This window comes from Bos indicus x Bos taurus, chromosome 8 (genome assembly GCF_003369695.1).
Source record: "Bos indicus x Bos taurus breed Angus x Brahman F1 hybrid chromosome 8, Bos_hybrid_MaternalHap_v2.0, whole genome shotgun sequence".
Taxonomy (NCBI): Eukaryota; Metazoa; Chordata; class Mammalia; order Artiodactyla; family Bovidae; genus Bos; species Bos indicus x Bos taurus.
In genome coordinates this window covers 41,363,114-41,380,916 of record NC_040083.1, presented here as the reverse complement: position 1 = coordinate 41,380,916, position 17,803 = coordinate 41,363,114, and the positions used below count along the sequence as shown (strand labels likewise).

At 42.0% G+C, this 17,803-nt stretch overlaps 1 protein-coding gene across 1 annotated transcript in view; it reads right to left on the bottom strand.

The window, feature by feature from the left end:
- Positions 1-17,803, bottom strand: part of LOC113897433 (histone-arginine methyltransferase CARM1-like) — a 264,464-nt gene that overhangs the window by 24,360 nt on the left and 222,301 nt on the right. The window contains 3 exon segments of the mRNA XM_027550201.1: positions 70-124; positions 127-151; positions 1,412-1,485. Coding sequence (XP_027406002.1) covers positions 70-124; positions 127-151; positions 1,412-1,485 — 154 coding nt within the window.

Genomic DNA, 17,803 nt, shown 5'->3' with positions numbered 1-17,803 from the left:
CTGAAGCTTAGGGAATGAGAGAGGTAGAGGAGATTCTAAAAATCAAGAGCAGCATTGATCTGTACCAACCTATGGAGAGCTGCCTCTTGCGCATCCATAAAGTTTACTGTATGCTTGACTGAGCCATCAAAATCCTAATGTCAAATGTGTCCTTGGGGGAAAAAACCAAAGATGATATCTTTTTTCAGGATAAACTGAAGTCAAGCAAGATTGCTGTCTAGCTTTCCTCCTGAAATGTTAAGTCAGCAAGAGTGAGGATTTAGAGGGCATGAGTTTAATGAGAATAGTATTAACAATAAAAGCTCACATTTATTTAGTGCTTACTATACACCAAGCACTAAGTGCTCTGTACTTTACTAAGTTCTTTACTAGGTCCTATCTTTTAATCCTCACCAATGTCTCGGGAATAGGCATTTGGTGTTTTTTGGACCCTCCATATTTACCTCCTCTCCAGACTCCAAGAAGTTTCACAGCAAGTTGGTCTACCCTCAGCTCCACGTAGAAGCTGTAGCTCAGGTACCTGACATCAGAAAAGCCAATCAGAGCATCACTTTTTCCCTGAAGACAGGAACTGATTCACAGATGGAGGCATAAGCCAAAGTATGACAAACAGGCTCTATCTAAACTAATTCTGGGGCTTTTGCCTAAGTTATTAGGAAAAGGCAGGTTCTCCTGTGCAACTTAGTTACAAGGATCTGAAGTTGTAGCTTCTGATGCTACCTTGTTACCCTAAGGATAGACCCTGTCTGGCAACAGAGTAAAATCACAGGAAATGGAGATAAGTGGTAAGAGTAGAAAAACCAGACCCTTGTGACAATGCCTGAACTTGTGCAACAGGTCCCTGAAGCAAGCTCTGTCTCCAGGCTTTGTAGTATTGGAGAACCAATAATTTCATTCTAGTTTAAGCCAGTGTGAGTCAGGTTTCCTCCCACTAAAAACTGAAAGAGTTTCAGATAATGCAAACTTAAGTTGTCTAAGGTTACAGCTAGATGGGATAACAACTGAAACCCACATCTGTCTGACAACAAAACTCCTGCTCCCAGCTATTTATTATCCAAAACTTCCCCTTCTATTATGCGTTTGGTCACTAGAATCAATGAGAGGATATGAATTATTGAACAAGTATGAGGGCTGAGTGTGTGCATGTGGTGAGTCAGGACACTTGGAGAATTAAAAGTTACTTATCAAAATGCAGTCAGAAAATCTCCTTGCTTTCAACAGTATCATTCTCTGAGAATTTTCCTAACTGATCAGGAGATGAGAGGTGGAAAACTTGAAACAGCATTCCAAGGAGCTTTTCCTTTGCTTCTGCGATGGCTTAGTGTAGAGCCTGGCAGCACAGCTTGCCCCAGGTGCATGAGTGAGTAAGTGGATGATCAGTAGATGAACACGGGAAGAGGAGCCCACTTACCACTACTGGCTGTCTGAAGTATTCCTCCACCGCGGCACCCTGGAGACTGGACAGGTCGACTCCGAAGAATGTTCCTAACTGGTTGCTGGTACCTGAAATAAATGGCAGAAAGCAATACCATGCATCTTGTCATGCTTCCCCAAGCCCCACTGAACTATAATGCTCTGCATGGCTACCTTATGAGTCCTCAGCCGTGGGGCAAGTATGAAAACGTGTGAAGGGCAAGAGGTTGATGGGGGACAAAGGAAGAAACTCTCTCTAAAGACTCCACACTTGCGGTGGCGAGAAAAGCAAGGAGGTAATTGAGGTGGAGGTAATTACTTGTGGGGAGAATAGAGGCTGAAAGGCCTTTGGGTCCCCACCCTTGACCTCATGCCACAAGGTGGCTGCCTGTTCCAGGACACATCTTTCATGTCCTGAAATACAATTCCTTGGCCTTCTCATTATCTCAACCCAGAGCACAACTGGAGACCTCCAAAGTCTCTTGATACTCCCAGCGTTTACAGAAATAGACTTCCTTTTCCTGTTCTTCCATAGCCACTCATGCACCTTGATGGCATTTGCCATGGTTCCCCACCTAGTCTAGTGGGAAACTGGAGCCCACTCATCACTGTCCATTGGGCACATTTCTTCTCAATTCTGGGGTCAGGGGCATCAGGACCACAGCAATGGGCACATTCTACAAATGATCCCTCCCTCCCCTCAGTGAGCCAGATGTGGAGCAAATGTTCCAGCACATGCCTGGGGTGGGAACACAGCAAGAACTCCCTGCTGGCTTGGCTAAAGGTCTTGGCTTTTAGCAAAGAGATCTGGGGTGTACATTAGCATTAGCATTAGTTGCTCAGTCATGTCTGATTCTTTGCAACCCCATGGACTGTAGCCCTCCAGGCTAGTCTGTTCCATGGAATTCCCCAGGCAAGAATACTGGAGTGGGTTGCAATTTCCTTCTCCAGGGGATCTTTCCGACCCAGGGAACAAACCCAGGTCTCCTGCACTGCAGGCGGATGCTTTACCGTCTGAGCTACTAGGGAAGCTGTTTTTAGCCTCTGAGCTACTAGGAGTGTGGATTAAGAGTGGCTTTACTCAAATTCTTCCACTGCCTGGCTGTGTGCCTTGGGTGAGTTATCTGAACTCTGTGCTTCAGTTTCCTTATTTCTAAAATAGGGATAATTATAAACTCATTTTGGAGGGTTACAGTAAGGGTTAAATGAGTTAATACAAGTAAAGCACTTTAAACAGTGCTTAGCATTTTGTTCCTACTATATAAGTGCTGGGTATTTAGAGGTATTTATTCTCTGAACTTCACCTTCTGAGATCGCGCAGGGGACTAAGGCAGTGGTTCCCAGTTGGACTGTACCATGGGATTACTTGGAAAGTTAATTAAAAATTCAAATTCCCAGACACAACTGCAGTGATAAGGCTGGGGGACCTTATCACTGGAGATGGAAGGCCTTTGAGATGAGAAAAAGGTTTCCCTACTAAGGCTGTGTGTGAGTGTGCTGTACAGCCCATGAATCAGATGGGAATTCAGTTCATTAGTTTCTATTCCTCCCCAACCCAATGCCTGCCGACCTGCAGGGAAGAGGAAAAAAAAAAAAAAGAACAAACAAAAAATGTGATTACAGTTAGGTTTTAGCCAAAGGAAGGCTCGGAATCAGGAGACAATGCCTCAGATGCCCTGTGGGAGGCAGGAAGGCTTAATACAGTTGAGTCAACAGCCAGTCCCAAACCTGCAGGCGAAGCGCCAGGCCTCCAAGCCTCTTTTAGACCATGAAAGGCTTGTACCATTTCTCACCATGAGCCATTGCTTGCTTTTCCTTCTCCCTAGAATATTCCTTCCCCTCCTTTGCCCCATTAGTTCCTACTCAATCTTTATGACTCAGCTCAAATATTTCCACTTGAAAATGTAAAACCTAGTATTACAATTAAATATTCAAGTTTTACTCACTTAAAAGCAGAAGTTATTCTTTTTCTTTCAGTGTATATTTAACACTTAGCATGGGGCCTCGAACACTGTTAGCACATAAAAACATCTATATACCTATCTTTGTATTTAATGAATGAATGGAGAACTGGGCACCTAAACGGCTCTGTGTGTGGGCCAGTACAATAAGGACAATGTTGTGCTCAGTCATGTCTGACTCTCTGAGACCCTACAGACTATGGCCCACCAGGCTCCTCCTTCCATGAAATTCCCCAGGCAAGAACATTAGGGTTAGGGTTAGGCTTAGGGGTTAGGGGTTAGGGGTAGGGTTAGGATTAGTAGGGTTGCATTTCCTACTCCAGGGGATCTTCCCCACACAGGAATCAAATTTGCTTCTCCTGCATCAGCAGGCAGATTCTTCACCTCTGAGCCACCTGGGAAGCCCAATAAGCACAATGGGGAAATGGAAAATCATTTGCCAAAGTCTCTTCTGCTTCATCTCGTTCCTAACACTCTCTTCCATCATGGGCCAGAGACAGGCTGTCCATCAGTTCAGTTCAGTTCAGTTGCTCAGTCATGTCCAACTCTTTGTGACCCCATGAATTGCAACACACCAGGCCTCCCTGTCCATCACCAACTTCCAGAGTTCACTCAAACTCATGTCCATTGAGTCGGTGATGCCATCTACCATCTCATCCTCTGTCATCCCCTTCTCCTCCTGCCCCCAATCCCTCCCAGCATCAGAGTCTTTTCCAATGAGTCAACTCTTCGCATGAGGTGGCCAAAGCATTGGAGTTTCAGCTTCAGCATCAGTCCTTACAAAGAACACCCAGGGCTGATCTCCTTCAGAATGGACTGGATGGATCTCCTTGCAGTCCAAGGGACTCTCAAGAGTCTTCTCCAACACCACAGTTCAAAAGCATCAATTTTTTGGTGCTTAGCTTTCTTCACAGTCCAACTCTCACATCCATACATGACTACTGGAAAAACCACAGCCTTGACTAGATGGACCTTTGTTGGCAAAGTAATGTCTATGCTTTTGAATATGCTATCTACGTTGGTCATAACTTTACTTCCAAGGAGTAAGCATCTTTTAATTTCATGGCTGCAATCACCATCTGCTGTGATTTTGGAGCCCAAAAAAATAAAGTCTGACACTGTTTCCCCATCTATTTCCCATGAAGTGATGGGACCAAATGCCATCATCTTCGTTTTCTGAATTGTTGAGCTTTAAGCCAACTTTTTCACTCTCCTCTTTCACTTTCATCAAGAGGCTTTTTAGATCCTCTTCACTTTCTGCCATAAGGGTGGTGTCATCTGCATATCTGAGGTTATTGATATTTCTCCTGGCAATCTTGATTCCAGCTTGTGCTTCTTCCAGCCCAGCATTTCTCATGATGTACTCTGAATATAAGTTAAAGAAGCAGGGTGACAATATACAGCCTTGACGTACTCCTTTACCAATTTGGAACCAGTCTGTTGTTCCACATCCAGTTCTAATTGTTGCTTCCTGATCTGCATATAGGTTTCTCAAGAGGCAGGTCAGGTGATCTGGTATTCCCATGTCTTTCAGAATTTTCCACAGTTTATTGTGATTCACACAGACAAAGGTTTTGGCATAGTCAATAAAGCAGAAATATATGTTTTCCTGGAACTCTCTTCCTTTTTCCATGATCCAGCGGATGTTGGCAATTTGATCTCTGGTTCCTCTGCCTTTTCTAAAACCAGCTTGAACATCTGGAAGTTCACGGTTCACGTATTGCTAAAGCCTGGTTTGGAGAATTTTGAGCATTACTTTACTAGCGTGTGAGATGAGTACAACTGTGCTGTAGTTTGAGCATTCTTTGGCATTGCCTTTCTTTGGGATTGGAAAGAAAACTGACCTTTTCCAGTCCTGTGGCCACTGCTGAGTTTTCCAAATTTGCTGGCATATTGAGTGCAGCACTTTCACAGCATCATCTTTCAGGATTTGAAATAGCTCAACTGGAATTCCATCACCTCCACTAGCTTTGTTCGTAGTGATGCTTTCTAAGGCCCACTTGACTTCACATTCCAGGATGTCTGGCTGTAGGTCAGTGATCACACCATTGTGATTATCTTGGTCATGAAGATCTTTTTTTGTACAGTTTCTATGTATTCTTGCCACCTCTTCTTAATATCTTCTGCTTCTGTTAGGTCCATACCTTTTCTGTCCTTTATCGAGCTCATTTTTGCATGAAATGTTCCCTTGGTATCTCTAATTTTCTTGAAGAGATTTCTAGTCTTTCCCATTCTGTTGTTTTCCTCTATTTCTTTGCATTGATCGCTGAAGAAGGCTTTCTTATTTCTCCTTGCTATTCTTTGGAACTCTGAATTCAGATGCTTATATCTTTCCTTTTCTCCTTTGCTTTTTGCTTCTCTTCTTTTCACAACTATTTGTAAGGCCTTCCCAGACAGACATTTTGCTTTTTTGTGTTTCTTTTCCATGGGGATGGTCTTGATCACTGTCTCCTGTACAATGTCACAAACCTCAGTCCATAGTTCATCAGGAACTCTATCAGATCTAGTCCCTTAAATCTACTTCTCACTTCCACTGTATAATCATAAGGAATTTGATTCAGGTCATACCTGAATGGTCTAGTGGTTTTCCCTACTTTCTTCAATTTAAGTCTGAATTTGGCAATAAGGAGTTCATCGCCAAACTGCTGTATATCACTTTATAAGTACATATAGTGGAAACAAGACTCCTGTCATCCTGGAAAATGTTTGGAAACAGAACACTGTAAATTTAAGCAATCTTTCTCAGTATTCAGAAAGAGAGTGAAAGTGTTCTTTGGAAATAAGCCATTGTCACAAAAGTTTTTATAGTAGGGAAATGGGGAGAGGGAGGGAGGGGAAGCGAGGAGGGTGGTAGGAAGAAGGAAAAAGAGGACAGGGAAGGGAGAGGAGAGGAGGGTCAGAGAGAGTCATCGAAGTTCCCAGAAAGCCCAGAAACACTCAACCTTGTCTGTCCTTGAGGAGCCCCTGGGAAGCTGTTACAACATGCTACAGCCTGGACTGAACCCCCTAGTTGTGATTTATTGGATCTGGGGGTGTAGCCCTAGCACTTATTTGTTTCCAAAGCTCAACAGGTGATTCTAATGCACGTCCAGGGTTGAAGACTACTGAGCCAGAGGTTCTAGAATCCTGGCCAAGTAGGTGAAAGGGAAAACCGAGAAGGCAAAACCGCCCTCTGCCTGGCAGTGGCTGAGGCTGGGAACTGCTCTCAGTTCTCTGTGTACTAGTCTCTGCATTCAACCTCAGCTGTGCCACTCGCTTTATGCCAATTAAAACCCAGCAGCCACGACCAGTGTGGTGCAAACGGGCACTGTTCCTGGGGCAGACAGAGAACGGTGGGCAGAGAGCCTACGGCCTGGGTTTTTAAAATTTTTCTGGCTGGACCATATTTCCAATTCTTAGAAATCTCCAACCTCCTTCTGAAATGCATCAGAAGATAATTAAAGCAGATGGGAGCTGGCATCGTTCTGGATCTCCTAAGATACATTGTCGGGGATGGATCAGGAAACGAATCTGTTGACTTGGAAGCTGGAGATAATTTCCATTGTTTTTATCATATGTGGGTTCTATTTTCCAAGTTAGCTTATGGCCTCTTTTGAGCGCATAAGGTAGAGTGTACACGCATTTTTTTTGTCCTGACTTCAAATTTCAAGTGTCCCCATCTCCTCTTCTCCACCATAATACATGCAACATCTTGAAAAGTCTTGCAGGTACAGTCCAGAAGGAAAACAATCCTACACTGGCCATACCTAAACACAACCAGAATACAGAGAAAGAGGCCAGCCATTCACCATCATATCAGCCTCTCCAAGGTCTCCATACAGAGCTGAACCCAGAAAAGTATCCATGAGAATCTTCCCTCTGGAGTCTCTTTGGTTCTTGCCTCTCCTCTGACTTACCATGGTCCTTTGTCCTTCCTCCTCCTTCACATCTCTCCTCCTGTCACAGTGTCCTGGATCTGTATTTGAAGGATGGTGGTACAGCCCACCACCCCCCGCCAGCCAGGTTCTCCTGCAGAAGTTAACAGTGGTGGTTTCTCTAACGCACACACTCCTTTGTCTTGCTAATATGAACACATGTTCTCAAAGCATAACTGAGACATTTCCCTATAATAAAAATCTCTGAAACTAACACAACATTATAAATCAACTATACTCTAATATTAAGAATCTTTGCTTCCTCCTTCTAGTCTGACCAAAAAAAAAATTCACTCTTCCCCATTAAAAACTTCCTTCCTTTAGAATGGCAAAAAAAAAAAAAAAAAGAGAGAAGGGAGAAAAGTAAGGGAGGAAGGATAACCCTTTTCTGCTGTTTGACAATTAAGCGACTTTGGGGCATTTAGTGGAATATGTTCTACCAAAATTAACCACCAGTGACATGTTAACCCCGGTGAGCTACAGTCCATGGTGTTGCAAAGAGTTGGACACAACTGAGCAAGGACGTACGACCTGAGGAGAGACACATATAACCTGAAAAAACAGGAGACACAAGCAAGGATCCAAGGATGTCACCTAAGCCACACACAATGCTGACGATGCAGCCTAAGCGGGTGTGGTTGGAATGGCCTGCTGGGAATGCTTGGTAGGAGAAAGATACATGTCTAGAAACATATTGTGTCTTTATTTCTTATCCATTCCTTTTATATAGCAGGACTTGAAGATTGGTTGTTTCTGACAATTTTCTACATCAGTAGCATGTAGACATACCATTCTGTAAAGTGGTATATCTATAAAGATGCTCAGCTCATTATGTCTCTGGTTCTACTGGCTTAAACCTCAGCAAAGTAAAGTGGCTTATACTTTACATGTGTTGTATTTATATGCTTTTACATTTGTAAAAATAGGTTTTTTTAGTATAAAGCAGAAAGGGAAATTGATGCACAGGCTTTAAAAGAAACCAAGCTTCAGGCTGTCTCTTTCCTAAGAAGATAGGGGGAGCTGGGAATTCTGTAAAGGAATCCTTGGAGCATTGCTCAGGGTACCAACAGGAATCTAGACATTACTGGTTTGCATGAGAACAGGGCCCACAGAAACGGATCAGAAGAAACACTGCATCAGTCAAGACAACTATGGGGACACCTTTTGTTCATTCTACCCAGCAAATAGTTTCCTCTTCTGGTTATAGCACCAGATTTTCTTCTGAAAGACACCTCATCCTCACTCTCAGGTCTTGGGGTTTGGATGGTCTTCATTCTGCCCTCAGCAATAAAGTCTGCTATGTAGCTGAGTTGTAGCCAATCAGAGTATCTTATCTCCTTGGCCTTGATAATGGACCCCAGGGTTAGGCATGCGACCCCAGGATAGTCAAGTGAAAGACTTTTGTTCAAACTATTGCTACAGAGAAGTGGCCATGGAGCTCTGAGTCTATAAATCCAGATTTGTCAAAAACCACATTACTGCCATGAGGGAAGAGCCCTATCCAAGGATGGAGTTGAGCTGAGGGGTAGAGAGAGACCTGAACCCAGTGAGTGTCTGTGCCCTGGGATCCATTTGTGCCTGAGGAGCTGAATCTAGTCTTGGGCTTTTAAGATACATTAGCCAAAAATATTCTTTTTTGATAAACCATTGTTTCATTCTTTCTTTTTTTGTTTTTGTCACTTAAAACTACAAGAGTCTTAACTAAATAGAAAACAGCTAATAAGAGTCTGTCATATGTGTCATGAATATAATTCTGATGAATAGTTTGCCTAATTCAGGGGAGTTCTAATTCTATGAGTATGGAATTAAAGTGCTTTAGCTTAGAGTGTGCAGAACCAGACACATGGAAGATGAAGTAATGTCTACTGAACTTGAACTCTGTCTGAAAATGGACAGCTCTGATGCCAGAAGATCCAGAACTTGAAACAGTGTATCCCTGACTACACAGATCTGGATTTGTATGGGCCCAGCAGCAGAGTATTATGGAAGAGCAATGGATTTGATACAGGTTACCAAAAAGATGAATACTGAGGTCTATGTCATGAGCAAAAGTCAGTGAGTTCAAGAGCTGCAGACATAAAAGGAGCAGCAGAGGAAATATCAAGAAGAAATACTGGGTAGCTGAAAGAAGACTACAGTTCCAGGAATCACTGCAATATAAATGAAACAGGAATAATGGTATACGAAAGTCCAAACATGGTTACATTGCTGGTGGCATTCCTGCCAAAGTTCTCTGTGACGCTTTGTGCATATATTTGGCTTCCAGTTAAAATCTGGTTGTATCTCACGGTAATTTGAAATATTCTTCTTTGGTCCACATGGTACTTCTATGAACTAGTGACTATCTGGGCCAAATATATTTTTGGGAAAGACCAGAAGGCTTAAAACTCTAGCTTTACCAAAAGTATCTTTAGTAGAAATTTCAGTTTGGGGGCAGGATTGGCCCAGGAACAAACCCATCCAGTGCCTTCATGGTAGAATTGAGCAGCTTGTCCATTCAGTGGAATGGATTCCCTTCAAGATAATGTCAGCCATACCATGGTCAAGAAGGCATTCAGTAGAGTCAGAGTAGAGAGGTGCAAGAAAGGAGCTCTCACTGTCTGTGGCAGGATTCTGCTTACATTCATCTTCCCTTGTCCTTTTGCAAGCACAGATTGCAACTTCTGTAAAGCACAACTGACTACAGGCCCTCCACCACTGGCCTTCCTGCCATCGCTCTACCTGTTCTTTGTCAAGCATGATGAGTGCTCATCATCACTAAAAATACTCTGAAAAGGACACTGGGAAATCTCTTTCGGTTCCTTAAGTGGTATACTATGACCTTTAAAAGGTCAGCTCAGTTCCTCCGTCTTGCCTGCCTCTGGAGTCCTCAGCCAGGTGTTCTGGCCTCACTGTGTCAAGGTGTGGGTTCATCCGACTCTGTGTGAGCATGACCCAGCAGTGCCTCACCTCAGACCTGCACCATGAGCTCTCCCCTCCTGCTCTGAGGGCCCCTGAAAACTGTGGGGCATGAGGTGCCGTGACCCGAACTTGGTGTCCCTGCACACACAACCAGAAGTTCAGACTACTAAATGTTAAGGAGTAAACAGCTGGCCAATGAAGACGTAAGAGCCAATGCATGAATCCACTTCTTTCCAATCCTCTATATAAACGGTCCTGACATGTATTTCATGTGACTTCCTGAAGATGGTCCTCAGGGATCCAGCAATCTCTTGGTATTTGCTACCTGGTGGTGATCAGCTCCGAAATGCACTTTTGCATTAGTTCTGCCTCCTTCCTTGCCTCACTCTGGTGTCTCCTCATTCTTGTTTCACTGGGACTGCATCAGTTCAGTCGCTAAGTCATGTCTGACGTTTCATGACCCCATGGACTGCAAAACTCCGGGCTTCCCTGTCCATCACGAACTCCCAGAATTTGCTCCAAATCATGTCCATCAAGTTGGTGACGGCATCCAAACAATCCATCCTGTGTCATCCCCTTCTCTTCTGCATACATTAATAAAATAGCTTATGAGCTTTGCCTAAGACCCTGATTCCTGGGGAACCCAAGCTAAGACAATTAATATGGTTGGGATGGTCCCTGAATGTAGACCCTCAAGATGGAATTACTGGTAGATTGAGATCCACTGCACTGTTGCTCAATGCTTCCAGGCTAATGGCCCCTCATTGCTGTCCAGCTGGTAACTCCAGCACAGAATGAGCATTAAGTATATTCCTACTCCAGGAGGAGATAACTTATACAACAAAATGTTGCAGAAGCTGGTTAATGTTTTCTACTAAGAACCATGGAAATAGGTATTGGAGTGGATTTTTAAGGTGCTGGATTGGGGATTTGGAGGGCAGCATATGTCAGGGTAGTTCAGTCACTCAGTCATGTCTGACTTGTTGCAACCTCATGGACTGCAGCACACCAGGCTTCCCTGTCCATCACCAACTCCCGGAGTTTACTCAAACTCATGTCCATCAGTCATGATGCCTTCCAACCATCTCATCCTCTATCATCCCCTTCTCCTCCCACCTTCAATCTCTCCCAGCATCAGGGTCTTTCCCAATGAGCCAGTTCTTCATATCAGGTGGCCAAAGTACTGGAGTTTCAGCTTCTGCATCAGTCCTTCCAATGAATATTCAGGACTGATTTCCTTTAGGATGGACTGGTTTCATCTCCTTGCAATCCAAGGGACTCTCAAGAGTCTTTTCCAACACCACAGTTCAAAAGCATCAATTCTTCAGTGCTCAGCTTTCTTTATGGTCCGATTCTCATATCCAGACATGACTACTGGAAAAACCATAGCTTTGACTAGATGGACCTTTGTCAACAAAGTAATGTTTCTGCTTTTTAATACGCTGTCTAGTTTGGCCTAGATTTTCTTCTAAGGAGCAAGCATCTTTTAATTTCATGGCTGCAGCCACCATCTGCAGTGATTTTGGAGCTCCCCAAAATAAAGTCTGTCACTATTTCCATTGTTTCCCCATCTATCTGCCATGAAGTGATGGGACCATATGCCATGATCTTAGCTTTTTGAATGTTGAGTTTTAGGCCAGCGTTTTGACTCTCCTCTTTCACTTTCATCAATAGGCTCTTTAGTTCTTCTTCACTTTCTGCCATAAGGGTGGTATTATCTGCATATCTAAGGTTATTGATATTTCTCCCAGCAATCTTGATTCCAGCTTGTGCTTCATCCAGCCTGGAATTTCACATGATGTACTCTGCATATAAGTTAAATAAGCAGGGTGACAATATACAGCCTTGATGTACTCCTTTTCCTATTTGGAACCAGTCTGTTGTTCCATGTCCGGTTCTAACTGTTGCTTACTGATCTGCATACAGATTTCTCAGGAGGCGGTAAAGTGGTCTGGTATATCCACCTCTTGAAGAATTTTCCACAGTTTGTTGTGATCCACACAGTCAAAGGCTTTGGCATAATCAATAAAACAGAAGTAGATGTTTTCCTGGTATTGTCTTGCTTTTACAATGATCCAACAGATGTTGGCAATTTGATCTCTGGTTCCTCTGCCTTTTCTAAAACCAGCTTGAATATCTGGAAGTTCATGGTTCATGTACAGTTGAAGCCTGGCTTGGAGAATTTTGAGCATCACTTTGCTAGCATGTGAAATGAGTGCAATTGTGCGGTAGTTTGAACATTCCTTTGCATTGCCTTTCTTTGGGATTGGAAAGAAAACTGACCTTTTCCAATCCTGTGGCCACTGCCGAGTTTTTCTAATTTGCTGGCATATTGAGTGCAGCACTTTCATAGCATCATCTTTTAGGATTTGAAACAGCTCAGCTGGAATTCCATCACATCTACTAGCTTTGTTCATAGTGATGCTTCCTAAGGCTCACTTGGCTTCGCATTCCAGGATGTCTGCCTGTAGGTGAGTGATCACAACATCATGGTTATCTGGGTCATGAAGATCTTTGTTGTATAGTTCTGTGTATTCTTGCCACCTCTTCTTAATATCTTCTACTTCTGTTAGGTCCACACCATCCTTTGTTGTGTTAATCTGAGAGGATAACAGGCAGGAAGGCCAGGGGTCTCCAAATGGAGGAAATAGGCTGCAAGTGTCAGACATTCTTTAGCTCTCTCTTAAGCGGCAGGAGGAAACAAACTAATGTTACATTTTTTCCCCTTCTCTATACAAATTTAAAAAGAGGTTTCTCTTAAAATTCTGTGTTGCCATAAGGACACCTGGTTCCACCTGAACTTTTCTCAAACCTTGAGCCAACCAATGCGTTTTACTTATGTAAATGTTTGTCTTAAGCTATGTTAATATGCTCTGTATTTACCCCAGACTCTGCTTTCAAGACAGTTCTGCCTAAAGGCTCAGGCTCAGAACCAACTTGACAAACCAGTATGTTATACTCTTACATTGTTCTCCTAATCTATGTTAATGAAACTATATATTTGTATGGAAATCTGCCTTTCTTCAAGATTCAAGTCAATCATTTTATGGCCAGGGATGACTCACCTGGTGCCAAGGTTATCTCAAAATGCATTTTGTGGGTGAGGGGCCTGGCGCCATTCTCTGAGTTTTGAGACATTTCCTTTCTTTAATTCGCAGACTGCTAGTAGCTATGTAACATCCAGCTAAAGACAAGCAGGGGGACACTCTTTCTGCCCTCTTCTGATGTCTATGTCAGAAGCTTTCTATATCTCTTTTATACTTTAATAAAACTTTATTACATGAAAGTTCTGAGTGATCAAGCTTCCTCACTGGCCCCGGATTGAATTCCTCTCCTCCAGAGGCCAAGAATCCTGGCACCTTTCATGGTTCAGCAACAAACTTTCACATCTTTGCATGAAACACTCCCTTGGTATTTCTAATTTTCTTGAAGAGATCTCTAGTCTTTCCCATTCTATTGTTTCCCTCTATTTCTTTGCCTTTGATCACTGAGAAAGGCTTTCTTATCTCTCCTTTTTATTCTTTGGAACTCTGCATTCAAATGGGTATATCTTTCCTTTTCTCCTTTGCTTTTAGCTTCTCTTCTTTTCTCAGCTATTAGTAAGGCCTCCCCTGACAACCATTTTGCCTTTTTGCATTTCTTTCTCTTGGGGATGGTTCTTGATCCCTGCCTCCTGTACAATGTCACAAACCTCTATCCTTAGTTCTTAAGGCACTCTATCAGATCTAATCCCTTGAATCTATTTGTCACTTTCACTGTATACTTGTAAGGAATTTGATTTAGGTCATACCTGAATGGTCTAGTGGTTTTCCCAACTTTCTTCAATTTAAGTCTAAATTTTGCAATAAGGAGTTCATGATCTGAGCCACAGTCAGCTCCCGGTCTTGTTTTTGCTGACTGTATAGAGCTTCTCCATCTTTGGCTGCAAAGAATATAATCAATCTGATTTTGGTATTGACCATCTGGTTATGTCCATGTGTAGAGTCTTCTCTTGTGTTGTTGAAAGAAGGTATTTGTTATGACCAGTGTGTTTTCTTGGCAAAACTCTGTTAGCCTTTGCCCTACTTCATTTTGTACTCCAAGGCCAAATTTGCCTGTTACTCCAGGTATCGCTTGACTTCCTACTTCTGCATTACAGTCCCCTATGATAAACAGGACGTCTTTTTGGGGTGTTAGTTCTAGAAGGTCTTGTAAGTCTTATTGACAAGGCACTCCCAGGATTCAACATTCTATCAGATACCATTATTAAGTCTCCTGGGATGTCATTGTGAAGAACTGTCATCATGATGGCCTGTAGTTAATGAGATGGAGATTCCAGAATCTCTACAGCATAATTTTTTGAATTTATTTTTTAATTGGAGGAAAACTGCTTTATAATGTATTCATTGTAGCATAGTATTGAAGAAGGGGTCTAAAGGCTCAGAGAGGTGGAAAAGCTAGATGGATTTACTGTGGAAGACCTAAGAATGTTCCACCTAACTTTTCTCAGGCAAAGTCCAGGAAACTCTCATTTCATAAAGATAACACGAAACAAACCAGGAGAGAACAGAGGTATTTTTGAGACATTTAAGGTGGCCATTCTCAGGACATAAAGGACAGTGACATGGCATGTGGCCATTAAACTGTGGTCTTAATCAGCACCACCTAGATAGAATTTCAGAATGTAAGAATCAAGAAAGCAGTAATTAACCATCATAGGCAAGAATGACATAATTACTGTGTTGGACAGCAAGACTAGAGTGACAGTCAGGGAACCCTGATCCAGAGACATCTGTGCTGGTTGCTAAGAGATCCTAGTGTTATCAGAGAGGTGAAATAGATGCAGAATCACTAGGACAGTACTCAAACTCTGTAATAACAACAACATAAAATTTGTTATCTTATGAGTAGGATGATGTCAATTGTCACAATGGAGATTTGATCCCTCATCCAGTTTTCAGATCTGGTTTCTGGATCCAGTGACCACTGGCCCATGACTGAAGTGGAAACTCGGTCCCCTGAGGGAGGAATCTGGAGTGCCATCACAGGAACATATAGGAAACAATTCCCAAATCTTCTCTGTGGAAAAGCAACTGTGTTGGAGAAAGGAGAATATCTAGATTTGTTTGAGGAATGTGAGGTAAGAAGTCACATTGATATGAGAAATTTTAGAATATCTCTGGTTGATAACCGCTTATGAAGATAGCAGAGGAAGGTCTGACCAAGTCTACTGCACATGGTGTCCAGTGAGTTCATCCCTACCCTGTGGTAATTATCTCAGTCCCTGAATGTACAACTGGGAGAGAAATATTCAGCACCTGGTAAAGCCCTTACACTGGCCTGTAAAGAAAGGGCTATGACAGTAGTATAAGGAGAGGACCCATCCCTAAATTGAAACTCCCCATTCCCCAGGTAGATAACACTGATATCTTTAATTTATAAATAAGGGAACTTGTCTGGTGGCAAAGACTGTGCTCCCAATGCAGGGGGGCCAGGTTCAATCCCTGGTCAGGGAACTAGATCCCACATGCTGCAACTAAGACCTGACACAGCCAAATAAATAGACACATAAATATAAAAATTTTTATACATAAATTGCATCTAAGAGAAGTTAGATTAACTTGGCTAAGTGTTTACAGTTAGAAATGGACAGAACCAAGAATCAAATGCAGTTGAATCTGGCTCCAGAGTCTGATTTATCTATTAATAGTGTTTAACTACTGCCTACTTGCCTGTGTCCATGGACAGAGGAGCCTGGCAGGCTGCAGTCCACAGGGTCGCAAAGATTCAGATATGACTGAGGGATTAAGCATGCACGGACACACTTGCCTACACTTGTATATTCTATAACTGCAATAAATATAACAAGGTAAACAAGCACGATCTCAAACTTCTTGAGACTATCTGGTTACTCCTCTTAATTGTTCCTATATATATATATTTTCTCACATATTTATTTACAAGAATCCATTAAAATTTGTATTTAAAGACCTTGGTTTGCACCGGCTGAACCAATTATTTTCAGTAATGTCAGTAGTACCTATCACATGAAGTTTTACAGATGAGAATAATGATTGTTCATGACTGAGCCTTACTCTGAAGAGATTAAGGGCAAAAAAATCTTAGTCAAGTGAGAAAAGAAAATTATTAATTTTGTAGGTGACTGCTACTAACATCAGAATGTAGTAATCTTGTCTATTTACAGAAAACACCATGACTCTTTATTTAAAAACAGTAAAGTTATATGCATACTGCATATTTAAATTAAAATGAATTTAGAGTTAAATGCATATTTGAAAGAAGGTTAAGTGAAAAAAGTAAAATGTAAAAGAAGAAGGAAGTGAATACCAAAGTTAGGGTAGGGAAGCCTTTTTTCAAATAAAGGAAAAGAAAGAAATTGTAAAAGAAAATATTGGGAGATTTACATACATAAAAGTTTCTAACTTCTTTTGTGATAAAAACCACCACAAAGAATATTACAAAGTGAAGTAAAAAGTCTGAAGAAAATACAACAAAGTCTTAATATCCCAAGTGCTGAAGAACTCGTCACCCGTGGTTTGTTGTTCACTTGAGCTCTAGAGAAGCAAAGCATCTTCCAGAACTAGGCCCTCAAGGTCATACACCTGACTGGTCATAGAGCTGATTCTAGAATCCAGGTTCAACTAAAAAAAAAAAAGAAAAGTCTTAATATCCTTAATATATAAGGAATTCTTATAAATAATGCATTTGTCTTTTAGTTAGCCAAAATGTACTGAATAATTATGATGAGCTAGGTCAATTTTCATTTCAATCCCAAAAAACGGCAATGTTGAAGAATGTTCAAACTACCCTATAGTTGCACTCATTTTTCATGTTAGTACGGCTATGCTCGAAATCCCTCAAGCTAGGCTTCAATAGTACATGAATGGAGAACTTACAAGCTGGGTTTAGAAAAGGCAGAGGAACCAGACATAAAATTGGCAACATTTGTTGGATGGTAGAGAAAGCAATGGAATTCCAGAAAAGTACCTACTTCTGCCTCATTGACTATGCAAAAGCCTATGACTGTGTGTATCAAAACAAATTGTGGGAAACTCTTAAACAGCTGGGGCTACCAGACCACCTTACCTGAGAAACCTGTATGCAGGACAAGAAGCAACAGTTAGAACCAGACATGGAACAACCAGCTGGTTCAAAATTGGGAAAGAAGTACAACAGGCTGTATAAACATTTCACATGCATATCATGTGAAACATTTCACATGTATATCATGTGAAATGTTGGGCTGGAAGAATTACAAGCTGGAATCAAGACTGCTGGACATCCAAGGTCTATGGTTCTGGGGAGAAGTCTGGTCTGGAGTTCTAATTATGAGACTTGTCAACATAAAGACAGTATTTACTGCCAAGAGCCTAAATGAGATCATTAAGAAAGTGAGCACAGACAGAAAACAGAAGACATCTAAGAACTAACCTGGAGTCAGTCTAACAAGGAAGATTTGAGTCAGGAGGAACGGTCAGCAAAGGAGACTTGGTGCCAATAAAGAAGGAGGGAAACCGGGCTTAGGATCCAGAAATGAAGAATCAAAGGTGTCGAGTGTTGTTGATATTAAGTCAGTTGAGGACTGATGATGAATTGTATCTGGTGATCTTATTT